We start from the raw sequence: 19,097 nt of genomic DNA on the forward strand, positions 1-19,097 counted from the left end.
AGAGCCATCTAGTTAAAACTTCTCCTGTACTCCCCTGGAAGAAGCCCATGCCTTGCCAGGGTTTTATCTGCCAGCAGCAGATGTAAGCTCTCAAAAACAGCAGGGAGGATGTTGACTGCAACAATGCATCAAGGCTGTGGTTTGTAACCTCAATAGTAAGGCAGTTAAAACCTTTTTTTTAACAAAGACATTTTGATTGCCAAATCCATAACCATTAGCAGCTGTGGTTTGAACAGTTCTCTAGACCTAACAAGTTGTCAAACAGAAAGTTGAGTTGGTGGCTTTTGTTTCTATGTGTCTGTATTGTGTTTGTGCTATTTATATCTCTGCCTTCAATAGAAAATCTGATTTGTCAGAAATCTCTGAGGTCATTGATTATTCTACTTCTTTTGTACTAAATCCATTCTTCTCCTGCCAGCTTACTGACCTTTTAGTCCATTTGATCATATGGCTTTTGTAATAGCCAAGATCCTGTATTTAAGGAATTACACTGAGGCAGTTCTACTGCAGGGTGCCTACAAATTGACATCAGCAAAAGAATTACTGTCTTCCAGTGGGGAAGAGAGTATTACTTGTTCCTTTTTATATGAGTATCCATGCGATACAGATCTTCAGGAAGATCGCATATATCACTTCATGTGTGGAAATCATCGGCTTCTATCACCAAAGGATTGTCCGTAAGTCTGAGAGATGAGAAATTAGAGAATGAAGGAAATAATAGACAGTATTCAAACCAGGCATTGGCGTTGAAAAATGCAGAGTCCCCAAATTCTCTTTTAAATTATGTGAAAATATCCTCTCTGTTTTACTAAGAAAACTTGCCAATTCATAGACCTAAAATGTATGATTCCTAAGAGATTGTGAGGGCTGCATCTGAGACCCAACGAAGGGGGGAACTGTGTGTCTGCAACAGCTAGCCCAACTCTAAGCAGTTCTTTAACATCACAGCTCACTTGACGGAGACAGGGAATGTATTTTCAGAATTCTCATGAAGACTAGAATATTTACTTGAGTTTCTAGGTCAGAACAGACTGTCTTTAGAGTTGTTTGCAACCTGGGTATCAAGTGCCCACTTGATGAGTTGAGGACTGCCATGCTCACATTTTTTTTCGGTACACGGGCCTCTCACTGTTGTGGCCTCTCCCGTTGCGGAGCACAGGCTCTGGACGCGCAGGCTCAGTGGCCATGGCTCACGGGCCTAGCCGCTTTGCGGCATGTGGGATCTTCCCGGACCGGGGCACGAACCCGTATCCCCTGCATCGGCAGGCGGACTTTCAACCACTGCGCCACCAGGGAAGCCCCATGCTCATTTTTAAATAATCCAGGAAGCATTATGCTTTCTGTTTCTTTTTTTCAATTTTTTAAAAAATATATTTATTTATTTGGCTGCGTTGGGTCTTTGTCGCTGCCTGCGGGCTTTCTCTAGTTGCGGCGAGCGGGGGCTACTCTTCGTTGCGGTGCGCAGGCTTCTCATTCTGGTGGCTTCTCTTGTTGCAGAGCACAGGCTCTAGGCGCATGGGCTTCAGTAGCTGTGGCACACAGGCTCAATAGTTGTGGTTCGTGGGCTCTAGAGCACAGGCTCAGTAGTTGTGGCGCATGGGCTTAGTTGCTCTGCAGCATGTGGGATCTTCCTGGATCAGGGCTCGAACCTGTGTCCCCTGCATTGGCAGGCGGATTCTTTTTTTTTTTTTTTTTTCGGTACGCGGGCCTCTCACTGTTGTGGCCTCTCCCGTTGCGGAGCACAGGCTCCGGACGCGCAGGCTCAGAGGCCATGGCTCACGGGCCCAGCCGCTCCGCGGCATGTGGGATCTTCCCGGACCGGGGCACGAACCCGTGTTCCCTGCATCGGCAGGCGGACTCTTAACCACTGCGCCACCAGGGAAGCCCGGCAGGCGGATTCTTAACCACTGCTCCACCAGGGAAGTCCCATGCTTTCTGTTTCTTATGCTGAAGAGAAAAAGGGAATATTAACACTCTTGTGTATTTATGTAAATTCTTTAATGTTTAGCTTTACATCTGAAAATGAACATATAACTCTTAAGATTTTCTTAATTATTTATAGATCAATAAATACTTGAGTGCCTACCATAAATCAGATATTGTTTTAGACACTAAGAGAAACAAAAAGGTGAATCAGCCATGGGTTCTGTCCTCAGAATGTTTGAAAGACCACTAGGTAGATAAGATATGTATACAACCAAATTTGTAAACAACCAAATACAAAATAAAAAGCAAAGATAACTGTCTTAAGAGAAGTAAGGACTGCCTCTGAGGAATTTAAAGGAGGGAAAGGTTGCTTCCAGGTGGGAGGAAGACTTCGGAATGTGCCTTTTTTTGTTGTTTTCCCTATGGGGACTCAGTATTTCTTCAGGATAGATTCTGAAAAGTAGAACTTAAGGGTCTAAGATACATACATTTAAACTTTGATACAAACTGGTAAGTTACAATTCTTAAAGAGGGATCTAATTTAAAATTCCACTGATGGTGTGAATCTTTCCTATACCAATACCCTGACCAAAACTGGTTATTAATAATCAATTTAGGGCTTCCCTGGTGGCGCAGTGGTTAAGAATCCACCTGCCAATGCAGGGGACAGAGGTTCTAACCCTGCTCTGGGAAGATCCCACATGCCGCAGAGCAACTAAGCCCGTGCACCACAACTACTGAACCTGCGCTCTAGAGCCCGCGAACCACAACTACTGAGCCTGAGTGCCACAACTACTGAAGCCCGCACGCCTAGAGCCTGTGCTCTGCAACAAGAGAAGCCATGCAGTGAGAAGGCCGGGCACTGCAACGAAGAGTAGCCCCCACTCGCTGCTTAGCCCGCGTGCAGCAACAAAGACCCAACACAGCCACCCCCAAAAAAATTAATAATAATAATCAATTTAATTTCTGCTAATAAAGTAGGTGAAAACATATTTTGTTATTTTCATTTAATTTTCCTGATCATTGGTGACATTTATCTCTTCAAATATTTACTAGCCGTTTATATATATATATATATTTTTTAATTTATTTGTTTATTTATTTTTGGCTGCGATGGGTCTTCCTTGCTGCGCATGGGCTGTCTCTAGCTGCAGGGAGCTGGCTTCTCATTGTGGTGGCTTCTCTTGTTGTGGAGCACGGGCTCTAGGTGTGTGGGCTTCAGTAGTGGTGGCACTCAGGCTCAGTAGTTGTGGCTTGCGGGCTCTAGAGTGCAGGCTCAGTAGTTGTGGCACACAGGCTTCGTTGCTCCGCAGCATGTGGGATCTTCCTGGACCAGGGCTTGAACCCATGTCCTCTGCATTGGCAGGCAGATTCTTATCCACTGCGCCATCAGGGAAGTCCCTATATATTTTTTAAAATTTATTTTTTTATTGAAGTATAGTTGATTTACAATGTTGTGTTAATTTTGGTTGTATAGCAGAGTGACTCGGTTATACACATATATCCATTCTTTTTTTTTCTTTTTCTTTCTTTTTTTTTTTGCGATACGCAGGCCTCTCACTGTTGTGGCCTCTCCCGTTGCGGAGCACAGGCTCCGGACGCGCAGGCTCAGTGGCCATGGCTCACAGGCCCAGCCACTCCGCGGCATGCGGGATCCTCCCGGACCGGGGCACGAACCCGTGTTCCCTGCATCGGCAGGCGGACTCTCAACCAATGCACCACCAGGGAAGCCCCGTTCTTTTTTATATTCTCTTCCATTATGGTTTATCCCAGGATATTGAATATAGCTCCCTGTGCTATACAGTAGGACCTTGTTGTTTATCCATTCTATTGGGTTGTCCAAAAAGTTCATTCTGGTTTTTCGTACGATATTAGGGGACAACCCGAACGAACTTTTGGGCCAACCCAATATATGTAATAGTTTGCACCTACTAACCCCAAACTCCCAGTCCATCCCTCCCCCACCCAACCTCCCCCTTGGCAACCACAAGTCTCTTCTCTATGTCTGTGAGTCTGTTTCTGTTTTGTAGATAGGTTCACTTGTGCCATATTTTAGATTCCACATAAAAGTGATATCATATGGTATTTGTCTTTCTCTTTCTGACTTACTTCACTTAGTATGATAATCTCTAGTTGCATCCATGTTGCTGCAAATGGCATTATTTTGCTCTTTTTTATGGCTGAGTAGTATTCCATTGTATGTATGTACCACATCTTCTTTATCCACTCATCTGTCAATGGACATTTAGGTTGTTTCCACGTCTTGGCTATTGTAAATAGTGCTGCTATGAACATAGGAGTGCATGTATCTTTTTAAATTATGGTTTTGTCCAGTTATATGCCCAGGAGTGGGATTGCTGAATCATATGGTAATTCTGTTTTTAGTTTTCTGAGGAACCTCATACCGTTTTGAATAGTGGCTGCATCAACTTAAATTCCCACCAACAGTGTAGGAGGGTTCCTTTTTCTCCATACCCTCTCCAGCATTTGTTATTTGTAGACTTTTTAATGATGGCCATTCTGACTGGTGTGAGGTGGTAGTTCATTGTAGGTGTGATTTGCATTTCTCTAACAATTAGCAATGTTGAACATCTTAGGAGTGTGGCTTTTGAATTAGCCTTGAAGCGTATTAATGATAAAATCTATCACCTTTTGATCAGTTATTATGTGCCAGACCTATTACATATGTTATTTTCTAATCCTCACAACAACTTGATACCAAGCAACTTGATATCTTTACTCCTCTTTTAGAGATGAGAGAACTTAAGACTCAGAGTTAAGATAACTTGTGTACTGTCAGTCAGTAAATGGTAGAATTGGGGTTGCTGTTCAAGTCTTCCTACTTCCATGGTAAGAAAGCATATTCTAAGGGAGAGGGAGTAATGTGAGGTGGAAAGTCATGGGCCTGTATGGAGAATAATAGCAAACCACTTTGTTGAATGGAAAGGTATGTTGTGGTCAGATGGTAGATAGCTTTGAGTGATAGGCTACAGAGGTAAGACTTTTTTCTCTAGTCCGTCGTGGGATCGGGGAGGGGTGTTTTGAAGGTCATCGGAGCCAGAAAATGAATCTGGCAGCAATGTGGAAGATGGATTGCGGTGAAGAGACTGAAGGTGAGAAGTCTAGTGAGGAGACACTTGTCATCCAGGTTGGATATATTTTTAAAATCTGTTCTAGGAAATGCCAGTGGAATGAGACAAGAGGGGTGGGGACAGATGCAAGGTTTTATGTAGGTAGATTCAGTCACTTAATGTGACACCTTCATTTTACCTATAAGTAAACCCAGGCTTAGAGAGAAAGCAGTCTGCTTGATCTAGAAGGAATCTGCTGTAGCGTTACAACCTTGCTATCTTTTTGCAATCTGTTGAACGGCTTCTTAGTTTGTTATTCAGTGTACTTTATGAACCAGGGGGCAAATTATCTCCTAATTTAAGACGTTATTACTCGGAATATTATATAATCACACATTCAGCAAGTATTTATTGACCATCTGTCATGTGCCAGGCACTGTGCTAAAGATTAAGGATCTGGAGTTTTAACAAGATATTCCATCCCCTCTTGAACTTTTTAAGTCTTCTAGAAGAGACTGAGACAAGAAAACCCAACCGTGATAATTATCATATGACCAAAGGAATGCATAAAGGAAGGGATCTCACTTCTAACTCAGCTTGGCTGGAGGCAGGGTGGGGAGAGTGAAGAAACCTTCAAAAAAAAAGGCAATCCCTGAAGAAAGCAGAATTTATATCTTCCTCAATATACCTTCCTATGTCTCCATGCTTTTGTCCCCCATGAGAATTCTATTCATTCTTTGAAAGAGCTCAGGTGTCCCTGTCTCCTGTAGAGTCTTCTCTGACCTCAACCCATTTCCTCCCTGACAGGATTAATTACTTCCTTCTCTGGGCTACTGTGTTCATATTTCTATTTACATTTTTAACCTTTTTTTTTTTGGTAATTATATGTTCACATGTAGTTCCTTTAGGTCACCATCTATGTCAGCTCACCTTGTTGTCTCCAGTGTCCTAGCATATAGCTTGGCACATAGTAGGTGTTCACTTAACGGTGGTGACAATAAATTGAGGGGCAGGCACTGGTTGATATATGAAAAGCCTTAAATGCTATGTGAAATAATTTGACTTGTATTCTGAAGGCAACCATGTAAGTGATGTAATAAGATAATAAGATGTACATTTTAGAAAGATTGTTCTGGCAGCAGCAGGAAAGATGGACTGGATGAGGCAAGCCTGAAAACAAGTAGATGAGTTAGGAAATTATCATGATTGTCCAGGTGGAGGCATGATGGAGGCCAGCAACAATGCTCTGGCAGTTGAGTTGGAAAGAAAGGAACAGATGTTTGAAATGTTTAGGAGATAAAGTCTGTAGGACTTGGTGATTTGATTGGATGTGAAGGGAGAGAGAAAGAAGTCTAAGATAAACTTTGGTTTCTGGCTGCGGTGAGGGGGTAAATGGTAGTACCATTAGTCTAGATGGGGTATACATAAGAAGAGAATTTTCTTTTAAGGAAAATGACTTTTTAAAATAAAGGAGCTGTGTGGCAAAGGAAGCCTGTATTGTAGCAGTAAAGGAGAGATGTTCTGTAGTATGTGATCACCATACAAAAATCAGTTTTTCTATGATTTTTCAGTTGGACTTTTTAAAATATTTTAATCTGTTTTGTTCTGAAAGACATGTTACTTGATAAAGAGGTATTGTTGCTGTTAATAACACTATATTACTTGATAATGATCTTACCTTGATATGTTAACTCATGTCGAAGGATTAGCTGAGCTCTCCCTCAGTAGTTGTTCTCAGTTGAGTCAGATGAGCCATTGGGAGATAAAAATCTAAAATTGGCAGAGCCCTTAACACAAGAGGAGTCTTAGCATTCTGAGATATTGGGGTAGATTTGAATGGTTAAGGACCTTACAATGTAGTATCTTTAATTAAGAGCAATTTTCTTTTGGTTCTCACTAGTTTAAGTTGGAGTGAAAGCCTGCTATATGCAAATTAAGACCAAAAAATTTGTCATGAAAAAACAACAACAAAAAAACACAAAAATAATTGTCATGAATGGGTGATTCCCATTTAGGTCTTGAAGAATCAGGGCAGAAAATCTATGAGGTTAATTTTAGAGAAAATATAAGTTCTTGGGTTCTTTTGTGTGTGGAGGTTTCAGTATAGATAGCATTCCCAAGAGCACAGAAAGTCACACTGGGACCAAGATACCAATGCTGTGTGGCTTCAACCAGATCATCTTCCACAAGTGTCTGGAAGACCCAAAAGCTGCATCTTGCTTATCCCTTATTCCTCTTACCTGGAGCAAATATGGATGGTCTCTGTAGCATTGAGCTGGAACCCTCTATGTTTGCTACTAGGCACATGATTTGCACTGGGTACTGGTACGTGAGTTCAGCTATCCCACTTAGGGCCAGTTGGCATGATCTTTATCCAACTCCAGTCAAATATGCAGTAGTCATCTCATCAAAGTATCATGATCAATATGTTAACTCTGATGTGAAAAAACTCTTATCCTCCAGTATAGTGGGGCCAAGATATTAGTTATCCTGTGAACACCTTGAATTGCTTTGAAGGAAAATGAGAACTATTTTTTTTTAATGAGAACTATTTATCAGAGAACGCAGTTGTTTTCAGGATATGCTTCTTTGGATCTGTTGTGCTTGTGGCCTTTTTATCAGACTCATTTCCTTCTCTCTTTCTGAGTATTATCACCTCAATCTTCTTGGAGTTGGTTTTCAGCTAACTAGATTTCAGAGCCTGATTTCATGTCCTGTCTAGTTCCTCAAAGTTCAGACCAAGAAAACCTACAGCAAATATATGTTCTTTGTCAATGAGTTTCTTCTTAAATGTTTGCTTTAGCTGTTAGTCCTCTGGAGACAGGTGTAAGATTTACATATAGGTCATCTGAGGATTTTTTGGGAAGAGTGACATCATTTGGGACTTTCTGATCATTTCAGTACGAGGATTAAATGGAGGCTGGTGGAGTTGGTGAAAATGCTCACTTGGCTCTGAGTCAGTAGTGGTTGCCAAAAACCACTAAACTTTTTTTTTTCCTCTTATGAAAATGGCAAGAAAAATGTTTTCTAGTTGACTGGTGAACAATTTCCCTCTGGATTGGAGAAGAAAATGGCTGTTTAGTAGTTAATTATCTGTTGTGTTAGACAGCTATGAAACTTATGAGGCATGAAAGAAGAGTAGGCCCACCTCCCGCAATCATCAGGCTGGAAACCAGGTGATAGGAGTCATGTTATTGAAGACAAGAAGAGCAGCGTCCTGAGGAGTCTGTTACTGAATGTAAATGGTTGCTTTCAGTTGCTTGGGCTTATAACCCACATTCCCTATCCTATCTTGTGCCATCTCCGTGACCCTTAGTCTAGCATCCTCTCTAAATTGGATATGACATCGAGAGTTTATTCACGTTCTTCACAAATATGAACCTCCTTTTTCTTAATTTACTCTTTCTTTGAGTCAGCTGCATTTTAGTATTTTGACTTTCAAACCAAAAATCCCTTTCTTGTAAGTCTTGTTGGTGTTTAATGTGGTCTGTCATGTCTAAGACCCAATTGCAGAGATTATACTTTTTTGCAGGTACTGAGGCTCTGCCAAGCTGACTTTGCTTTAATGCATTTTACTGTGAAAAAGAATCCCTTCTCCCAACACATAGGCCTTACTTTTCTTTTCTTTTTTTCTTTTTTTTTTCTTACTTTTCTTTATTCCTGTAGGCTTCTTTGCACTTCAGCTCTGTTTCTTGTAAGCCCCGTGAAATTTAGTGATAGACCTTGGGAAAAGGAATATTCACATGAAACTTGGATTTAGATTCAGCTGGGAAAGTTGATTTTAGTTTTTATCTTTATTGTAAGGCATGAATGGGTCCAAGGAACCTCTTGTTCTATCATTTCATTTATCCATCATTTTCCCCATTATTTGACATTTTCTTACTCTGTTAATATATGTCAAGGTAGTTTTCATTAAACATAGGGCCTTACTGGCCATTTGCCAAGACACAAAAGTTCTAATTTAGCTTGAGGGATAACAGGTTACAGAGTAGCACCTGCTTTTATCTAGAGTTTAGCCCTAAGTGTGTCCAGTTCCCAGCATGTGCATATTTAGAATGGTTAAGATAACTTAAAAGCACAAGTTGGTAAATTTTTTTGTTCTTTCATCCAACAAATATTTATTGATTGCCTACTATGTGCCAGGCATGATTCTAGGTGCTGAGGAGTAAACAAAACAGACAAAAGATCCCTCCCTTTGTGGAGTTTTTATCCTAGTAAGGAAAGTCCAAATTTAAAAATTTAAGTAAGTGAATTACATAGTATCAGATGATGGTAAGTGCTGTAGAAAAAAAAATAAGGTAGGAGATGGGGGTTAAGAGTGCCAGGGGACCCACTACATAGTTGACATATAAACAAAGTCCTGAAGAAAGAGAGAGGAAACCATGTATATACCTAGCAGGGAAAGCATCCCAGGAAGGGAGGTAAGCAAGTACAAACATCCAGAGGCAGGAACAAGGAAGCCTGTGTGGCTGGAGTGGAAAGTGGGGAGAGTAGTAGGAGAAGGCGTCAGAGAGGAAATGGGGGCCAGATTGTCTAGGGACCTGTAGGTCATAGTGAGGACTTAGTCTTTTATTCTGACTGATGAAAAGCCATTGGAGAGTTTTAAACAGGGGAGTGACATGATCTGATATATTTTTTAAAAATAGCTCAGCCTGCTGTGTTGAGAATAGGCAAAAGGGAGGTTAAAGGGCAGAAACAGAGAAACCAATTAGGAAGTTATTGTGGTAATCCAGGGAGACACTGTGATGGCCTGAACCAGGGAAGTAGCAAAGGAGGTCTTTAGAAGTGGTGAGTTATTGGGTATCTTTCGAAGGTAGAGTTAACAGGATTTCCCAGCGGGTTGGTTGTGGGGTTTTTGGCCTGAACAACTAGAAAGGTGGAATAGCTATTTATTTTAAAGGGGTATGAATAAGAGAGGGGCAGATTTGGAAAGGAAATCCAGGACCTTGATTTTTTATTTTATTTTATTTTTATTGTGGTAAATATACATAACATAAACTTACCGTTTAAACTATTTTTAACTGCACAATTCAGGGGTATTAAGTACATTCACGGTGTTGTGCAACTATTAAGTACATTCACAGTGTTGTGCAACCGTCCATCTCCAGAAGTTTTCATCATCTCAAACAGAAACTTTGTACCCAGTGAATATTAACTCCTCTTTCCTCCTTCCCCCAGCCCCTAGTAACCTCTATTATACTTTCTTTCTGTATGAATTTATCTTTTTTTGCTTGTGAGATCTTAGTTCCCTGACCAGGGATTGAACACCAGCCCTGGCAGTGAAAGCACCAAGTCCTAACTACTGGACCACCAGGGAATTTCCGAATTTGTCTATTCTAAGCATCTCACATAAGTAGACTCATATAATATTTGTCCTTTTGTGTATGGTTTATTTCACTTAGCATAATTTTTCTAGGTTCATTCATGTTGTAGCATGTATCAGAATTTCATTCCTTTTTAAGGCTTAATAATATTCCATTGTATGTATATGCCATATTTTGTTTATCCATTTATCTATCATTAGACATTTGGATTGTGGAAACCACTGGCTATTGTGAATAATGCTGCAGTGAACATTGGTGTACAAATATCTGAATCCCTATTTTCAGTTCTTTTGAGTATATACCTAGAAGTAGAATTGCTGGATCATACGGTCATTCTATGGTTAACTTTTAAAAGAACCACCGAACTGTTTTTCACAGCAACTGCACCATTTTACGTTCACACCAGCAATGCATGAGGGTTCCAGTTTCTTCACATCCTTACCCATGCTTGTTATTTTTCCTGTTTTTTATTTTCGTTTTGTTTTATAATAAGTCATCCTAGTGAGAGTAAAGTGGTATCTCATTGTGGTATTGATTTATACTTACAGGACCTTATTTTTTTCCTGTTTTATTGTGATATAATTGCGTATAACATTGTATTAGTTTAAGGTTGTACAACATGAAGATTTGATATATGATCTATATATTGCAAAATGATTACCACAATAAGTTTAGTTAACATCCATCACCTCTCCTAGTTACAAATTCAGGACCTTATTTTTTAACTTTGAGACTGAAGGAAATAGCCAAGGTTGTGAATGTAGAGAGAGATGAGGTCTGAGGTTTGACTCTTGAAGTACTCCAGCATTTAAACGATGGGGAAATGAGGAGCAGTCAGTGAAGAAGCAACACCAGAAGGAGAATTGTATCCTGGAAGCAAAGTGAGGAATGTGTTCAAGAAGGAGGGAGAGAAGAATTCTGTCAAGTTCTACATAAATCAATTAAGATGAGAACTGAGAATTGATCGTTTGATTTGGCAGCATGGAAGTGAACGATAACCTTTACAAGAACAGTTTTGGTGGAGTGATGGGAGTGAAAGCCTCTCTATAGTGAATTCAAGAACAAATAGGAGGAGACAAATTTGAGGCAGAGTGTATAGATAATCTTTTAATGAATTTTGTTTTGAAAGGAATCTGAGAAATGGAGCAGCAGCTGGAGGAGAATGTGGGATCTGGGGAGTTTTTGTTTTATGGCAGACATTATAGAAAGTATGTTTGTTAATGGGATTGATCCAGTAGAGAGAGAACATGTATTGATGTGGAAGAAAGAGGAGTGAAATGGCTTGTAGTTTTGGAAAAGCGGAGCTGTGAAGTCCTGGCAGGTTTGTCCTCTGCCTTGACACTCTCTAAGACACAGAGAAGAGAGAGCAGGAAAATTGAAGTGATGTGAATGGTGACTGTTGCTGCTCTGGCCCCTGGAGAATTAGGTTTTATTTGTCCCAAAGCACCTCAACAGTAACAGCTGACCCTGCTTTTCTTTGCATTCTAAAGATCCAAAGGATAAGGAAAGAAGAAAGTTTCTCCTTCCATCTTTAGTCTTTATTTTCTACCATGAGCATTTTGAATGTTCATGTGAATGTAATTGTGAGTGCCTGTGAATATAAATGTGGCTGATACTTGATATTAAGCTATGTTTTGTCAAAGTACATGCCACACCTGTCCCACACAGAAACCCATGGTATGTGGGCAGGACTAAAAGCCACTGTAAATCCCTCTGTTTCTTCACAGCAGTGGGACAGAGTAGTCAGTAAAGAAGTTGCCTGTTTATGCTTCCACTAGTTACAGAGACATTTGAATTTTCTTATTTATTTTACTGAAGCGTCCATTTTTACTTTAAAGCCTTTTATATCTTAGAGGACACATCTTAGCAGGTGAATAAGAGTGGAAAATAATTTCATACTTTTTAATTACTAGGAGAAAGGCTCCTCCGATGATGAAGTCTGACCCACAGCCATAGTCAGCTTTTGAGTCGTATTTATCCAACATGCTAAACACAGGACATCCCAAGATAGGAAATAATGAAGTACCTGGTCAGTTGGGCATTGCTAGAGACCACTTACTGCCAACCCCAGTTGTTCCTTAAGTTGTGATTGTGTGGCCAGATAGTCTTACTCTACGTTCTGTGTCTGTCTTTGCAGAAGGAGTAAAAGTCCTAAGTATTCACACAGATTTGTTTTGTGATATGCGATCCAAAGGAGGCTTCTAAATTATTTTCAGAATTGCTCTACCATTACCTTTTCACCCTAAGTGAGTCTGGAATGCATCCAGCAAAACAACTTTGGCATGTTCATACCTTTCAGAATGAATCATCTTCCTTCCCTTTAGTGAGGGAAGGGCTCTGTTGATTGTTTCTGGCAGAATTTCCACAAATGTTCTATTTTTCTTAAATCTTCCACTGTTTCACTTGAGCTGAACCTGGGGGTACCTGATGTTCCTGAAGGAGACCTCTGAATCTCCCAACTCACAGTCACTTATATTGAAAGACTAGTCAGTTTTGATTCTCTGGGAAGATGTCAGGCATCTTTTTTGAAGAAGTTGTTTCCATTATAGGAAGTCACAGATGGTGGGCAAAAGACTGTATAAGAATACTGTGCTAAAGCCTGGGGAAAGTTGAAGGTTTGTTCTTGCTTACTGGGCATAATCCTCTTTACCTGACTGTGTAATGGAGAGTACTATTATCAGAATGTTGAGGTGGATTCTGGGACATCCTTTGATCTCTTTGAAATTCAAAATTTGTTCCAACTAGCCTGAACTTTTTATTTTTATATTTCACAGTATCCAGACATGAGTCAAGAATCTGATTCTCCATTTGTTTTCATCTGCACAAATCCCCAGGAAATGATTGTGAAGTTTCCTATTAAAGGAAGTCCAAAAATCTGTAAGTCACAAGCTTTGATGGTCTAATTTTTTTCTTTTTGTCTTGAATCTCACTTGTTTAACTTAAAAATTTTTTTCTCTTTTTACCCTGTTCTGTGTCATCTCAAATATTTGGAGGATTAGTAAAATTCTACTTATCGTATACCTGAAACTAACACAACATTGTTAATCAACTATACTTCAATAAAAAATTCTATTTATCAATAACTTTAATGTTAACTACAGTATAGCCTTTCCAAAATATACCTCGATCCACAATTATTGGTATATGAGTGAATCACTCTAAACTTCCATTTAGGACCCCATTACCTTTAAAATCCTATTTGTCAGCCAAGAGTCCGTTTGCCCCACTGTACTGTTCTTATTAAAGGAAGTATTAAGCCAGTGCCAGTGGCAACATTGTCATTTATCCATTGTTCCTCAGTATTCAATCTGAGAATAAGACTTAACTTTTTAAGTGTCTATTTTTGAATGTCTATTTTGGAGGTACCACTTCCCACTGTTCCCTTGATTACTGCTTCCTAGAGCTCTGCTCTAGCCCTCTTGCTTTTCATCCTCTTTTTGAAATCTCCTGATGGTTTTCTTTTCTGTAATGTTTGCTTTTATGTGTTTGTGATTATAGTACCCTCTGCATATTCACTTCTTAGGAGTGCTTGTGACTTGATTCTTTCAACTTCCAGCTCTTCTTCAACTCCCAACTCCTCTTCCTCTGTCTAGTGCTACAGCAGCCTCTTTTATTTCCAAGGAATCTCAAGAAACATATAGTGGTGTCCTCTTTGCCTAACTTCCCATTTTTTTAAAACATAAATTTATTTATTTTGGGCTGTGCTGGGTCTTCATTGCTGTGCGCGGGCTTTCTCTAGTTGTAGCCAGCGGTGGCTACTTTTTGTTGCGGTGCACAGGCTTCTCATTGCGGTGGCTTCTCCTGTTGTAGAGCATGGGCTCTAGGCGCGTGGGCTTCAGTAGTCGTGGCTCGCGGGCTCTAGAGCGCAGGCTCAGTAGCTGTGGCGCATGGGCTTAGTTGCTCCGCGGCATGTGAGATCTTCCCGGACCAGGGATTGAACCTGCGTCCCCGGCATTGGCGGGAAGATTCTTAACCACTGTGCCACCAGGGCAGTCCCTAACTTCATTTTAAAAACAACATCAGCGGAGGAGCTTCAAGATGGCGGAAGAGTAAAACGTGGAGATCACCTCCCCACAAATACATCAGAAATACACCTACACGTGGAACAACTCCTACAGAACACCCACTGAATGCTGGCAGAAGACCTCAGACCTCCCAAAAGGCAAGAAACTCCCCACGTACCTGGGTAGGGCAAAAGAAAAAAGAAAAAACAGAGACAAAAGAATAGGGACGAGACCTGCACCAGTGGGAGGGAGCTGTGAAGGAGGAAAGATTTCCACACACTACGAAGCCCCTTCGCGGGCAGAGACTGTGGGTGGCGGAGGCGGGTAGCTTCGGAGCCACGGAGAAGAGCGCAGCAACAGGGGTGCAGCAGGCAAAGCAGAGAGATTCCCGCACAGAGGATCGGTGCCGACCAGCACTCACCAGCCCGAGAGACTTGTCTGCTCACCCGCCGGGACGGGCGGGGCTGGGAGCTGAGGCTCGGGCTTTGGAGGTCAGATCCCAGGGCAGGACTGGGGTTGGCTGCGTGAACACAGTTTGAAGGGGCCTAGTGCACTGCGGCTAGGCTAGTCGGGAGGGACTCCGGGAAAAAGTCTGGAGCTGCTGAAGAGATAAGAGACTTTTTCTTGCCTCTTTGTTTCCTGGTGTGCGATGAGAGGGGATTAAGAGCGCTGCTTAAAGGAGCTCCAGAGACGGGCGCGAGACCCCGGAGACGGGCATGAGACGCTAAGGCTGCTGCTGCAGCCACCAAGAAGCCTGTGTGCGAGCACAGGTCACTATCCACACCTCCCCTCCCAGGAGCCTGTGCAGCCCGCCACTGCCAGGGTCCCGTGATCCAGGGACAACTTCCCCAGGAGAACGGCACACCTCACGCTGGTGCAACGTCCCGCCGGCCTCTGCCGCTGCGGGCTCGCCTGGCATTCCGTACCCCTCCCTCCCCCCGGGCCTGAGTGAGCCAGAGCCCCCGAATCAGCTGCTCCTTTAACCTCGTCCTGTCTGAGTGAAGAACAGACGCCCTCAGGCGACCTACATGCAGAGGCAGGTCCACATCCAAAGCTGAACCCCAGGAGCTGTGCGAACAAAGAAGAGAAAGGGAAATTTCTCCCAGCAGCTTCAGGAGCAGCGGATTAAATCTCCATAATCAACTTGATGTACCCTGCATCTGTGGAATGCCTGAGTAGACAACGAATCACCCCAAATTGAGGAGGTCGACTTTGGGAGCAACGATATATATATATTTTTCCCTTTTTCTCTTTTTGTGAGTGTGTATGTGTATGCTTCTGTGTGTGTTTTTGTCTGTATAGCTTTGCTTTTACCATTTGTCCTAGGGTTCTGTCTGTCCGTTTTTTTGGGTTTTTTAGTATAGTTTTTAGCACTTGTTATCATTGGTGGATTTGTTTTTTGGTTTGGTTGCTCTCTTCTTTCTTTCTTTCTTTTTTTCTCCCTTTTATTCTGAGCTGTGTGGATGACAGGCTCTTGGTGCTCCAGCCAGGCATCAGGGCTGTGCCTCTGAGGTGGGAGAGCCAAGTTCAGGATACTAGTCCACAAGAGACCTCCCAGCTCCACGTAATAATATCAAATGGCGAAAATCTCCCAGAGATTTCCATCTCAACACCAAGATCCAGCTCCACTCAACGACCAGCAAACTACAGTGCTGGACATCCTATACCAAAAAACTAGCAAGACAGGAACACAGCCCCACCCATTAGCAGAGAGGCTGCCTAAAATCATAATAAGGCCACAGACACCCCAAAACACACCACCAGACGTGGACCTGCCCACCAGAAAGACAAGATACAGCCTCATCCACCAGAACACAGGCACTAGTCCCTTCCACCAGGAAGCCTACACAACCCACTGAACCAACCTTAGCCACTGGGGACAGACACCAAAAACAACGGGAACTACGAACCTGCAGCCTGCGAAAAGGAGACCCCAAACACAGTAAGTTAAGCAAAATGAGAAGACAGAGAAACACACAGCAGATGAAGGAGCAAGGCAAAAACCCACCAGACCTAACAAATGAAGAGGAAATAGGCAGTCTACCTGAAAAAGAATTCAGAATAATGATCGTAAAGATGATCCAAAATCTTGGAAACAGAATGGAGAAAATACAAGAAACGTTTAACAAGGAAGGACCTAGAAGAACTAAAGAGCAAACAAACAGTGATGAACAACACAATAAATGAAATTTAAAATTCTCCCGAAGGAATCAATAGCAGAATAACTGAGGCAGAAGAATGGATAAGTGACCTGGAAGATAAAATAGTGGAAATAACTACTGCAGAGCAGAATAAAGAAAAAAGAATGAAAAGAATTGAGGACAGTCTCAGAGACCTCTGTGACAACATTAAATGCACCAACATTCAAAGTATAGGGGTCCCAGAAGAAGAAGAGAAAAAGAAAGGGACTAAGAAAATATTTGAAGAGATTATAGTTGAAAATTTCCCTAATATGGGAAAGGAAATAGTTAATCAAGTCCAGGAAGCACAGAGTCCCATACAGGATAAATCCAAAGAGAAACATGCCAAGACACATATTAATCAAACTCAAAAATTAAATACAAAGAAAAAATATTAAAATCAGCAAGGGAAAAACAACAAATAACATACAAGGGCATCCCCATAAGGTTAACAGCTGATCTTTCAGCAGAAACTCTGCAAGCCAGAAGGGAGTGGCAGGACATATTTAAAGTGATGAAGGAGAAAAGCCTACAACCAAGCTTATTCTGCCCAGCAAGGATCTCATTCAGATTTGATGGAGAAATTAAAACCTTTACAGACAAGCAAAAGCTAAGAGAATTCAGCACCACCAAACCAGCTTTACAACAAATGCTAAAAGAACTTCTCTAGTCAGGAAACACAAGAGAAGGAAAAGACCTACTATAACAAACCCAAAACAATGAAGAAAATGGGAATAGGAACATACATATCGATAATTACCTTAAATGTAAATGGATTAAATGCTCCCACCAAAAGACACAGATTGGCTGAATGGATACAAAAACAAGACCCATATATATGCTGTCTACAAGAGACCCACTTCAGACCTAGGGACAAATACAGACTGAAAGTGAGGGGATGGAAAAAGATATTCCATGCAAATGGAAATCAAAAGAAAGCTGGAGTAACAATTCTCATATCAGACAAAATAGACTTTAAAACAAAGACTATTAGAAGAGACAAAGAAGGACACTACATAATGATCAAGGGGTCAATCCAAGAAGAAGATACAACAATTGTAAATATTCATGCGCCCAACATAGGAGCACCTCAGTACATAAGGCAAATACTAACATCCATAAAAGGGGAAATTGACAGTAACACAATCATAGTAGGGGACTTTAACACCCCACTTTCACGAGTGGACAGATCTTCCAAAATGAAAATAAATAAGGAAACACAAGCTTTAAATGATACATTAAACGAGATGGACTTAATTGATATTTATAGGACATTCCATCCAAAAACAACATAATACACATTCTTCTCAAGTACTCATGGAACATTCTCCAGGATAGATCATATCTTGGGTCACAAATCAAGCCTTGGTAAATTTAAGAAAATTGAAATCATATGAAATATCTTTTTGACCATGACATTATGAGACTAGATATCAATTACAGGAAAATAGCTGTAAAAAATACGAACACATGGAGGCTAAACAATACACTATTTAATAACCAAGAGATCACTGAAGAAATCAAAGAGGAAATCAAAAAATATCTAGAAACAAATGACAATGAAAACACAATGACCCAAAACCTATGGGATGCAGCAAAAGCAGTTCTAAGAGGGAAGTTTATAGCAATACAATGCTACCTTAAGAAACAAGAAATATCTCAAATAAACAACCTAACCTTACACCTAAAGCAATTAGAGAAAGAAGAAGAAAAAACCCCAAAGTTAGCAGAAGGAAAGAAATCATAAAGATCAGATCAGAAATAAATGAAAAAGAAATGAAGGAAACGATAGCAAAGATCAGTAAAACTAAAAACCGGTTCTTTGAGAAGATAAACAAAATTGATAAACCATTAGCCAGACTCATCAAGAAAAAAAGGGAGAATACTCAAATCAATAGAATTAGAAATGAAAAAGGAGAAGTAACAACAGATACTGCAGAAATACAAAGGATTATGAGAGATTACTACAAGCAACTCTATGCCAATAAAATGGACAACCTGGAAGAAATGGACAAATTCTTAGAAATGCACAACCTTCCGAGACTGAACCAGGAAGAAATAGAAAATATGAACAGGCCAATCACAAGCACTGAAATTGAAACTGTGATTAAAAATCTTCCAACAAACAAAAGCCCAGGACCAGATGGCTTCACAGGCGAATTCTATCAAACATTTAGAGAAGAGCTAACACCTATGCTTCTCAAACTCTTCCAAAATATAGCAAAGGGAGGAACACTCCCAAACTCATTCTACGAGGCCACCATCACCCTGATACCAAAAACAGGCAAGGATGACACAAAGAAAGAAAACTACAGGCCAATATCACTGATGAACATAGATGCAAAAATCCTCAACAAAATACTAGCAAACAGAATCCAACAGCACATTAAACGGATCATACACCATGATCAAGTGGGGTTTATCCCGGGAATGCAAGGATCCTTCAATATATGCAAATCAATCAATGTGATACACCATATTAACAAATTATGGAGGTTCCTTAAAAAACTAAAAATAGAACTACCATACAATCCAGCAATCCCACTACTGGGCATATACCCTGAGAAAACCATAATTCAAAAAGAGTCATGT

General features: G+C 40.9%; 1 protein-coding gene across 2 annotated transcripts in view; it reads left to right on the forward strand.

Moving 5' to 3' along the window:
* TRIP4 (thyroid hormone receptor interactor 4) overlaps positions 1 to 19,097 on the forward strand; it is a 67,454-nt gene that overhangs the window by 41,123 nt on the left and 7,234 nt on the right. For both annotated transcript variants that reach the window (XM_060151683.1, XM_060151694.1), the window contains one exon: positions 13,096 to 13,198. In XM_060151683.1, the coding sequence (XP_060007666.1) occupies positions 13,096 to 13,198 (103 nt within the window). The remainder of the gene's footprint in view (positions 1 to 13,095; positions 13,199 to 19,097) is intronic.

The sequence above is a fragment of the Lagenorhynchus albirostris genome, chromosome 1 (assembly GCF_949774975.1).
Source record: "Lagenorhynchus albirostris chromosome 1, mLagAlb1.1, whole genome shotgun sequence".
Classification (NCBI taxonomy): Eukaryota; Metazoa; Chordata; class Mammalia; order Artiodactyla; family Delphinidae; genus Lagenorhynchus; species Lagenorhynchus albirostris.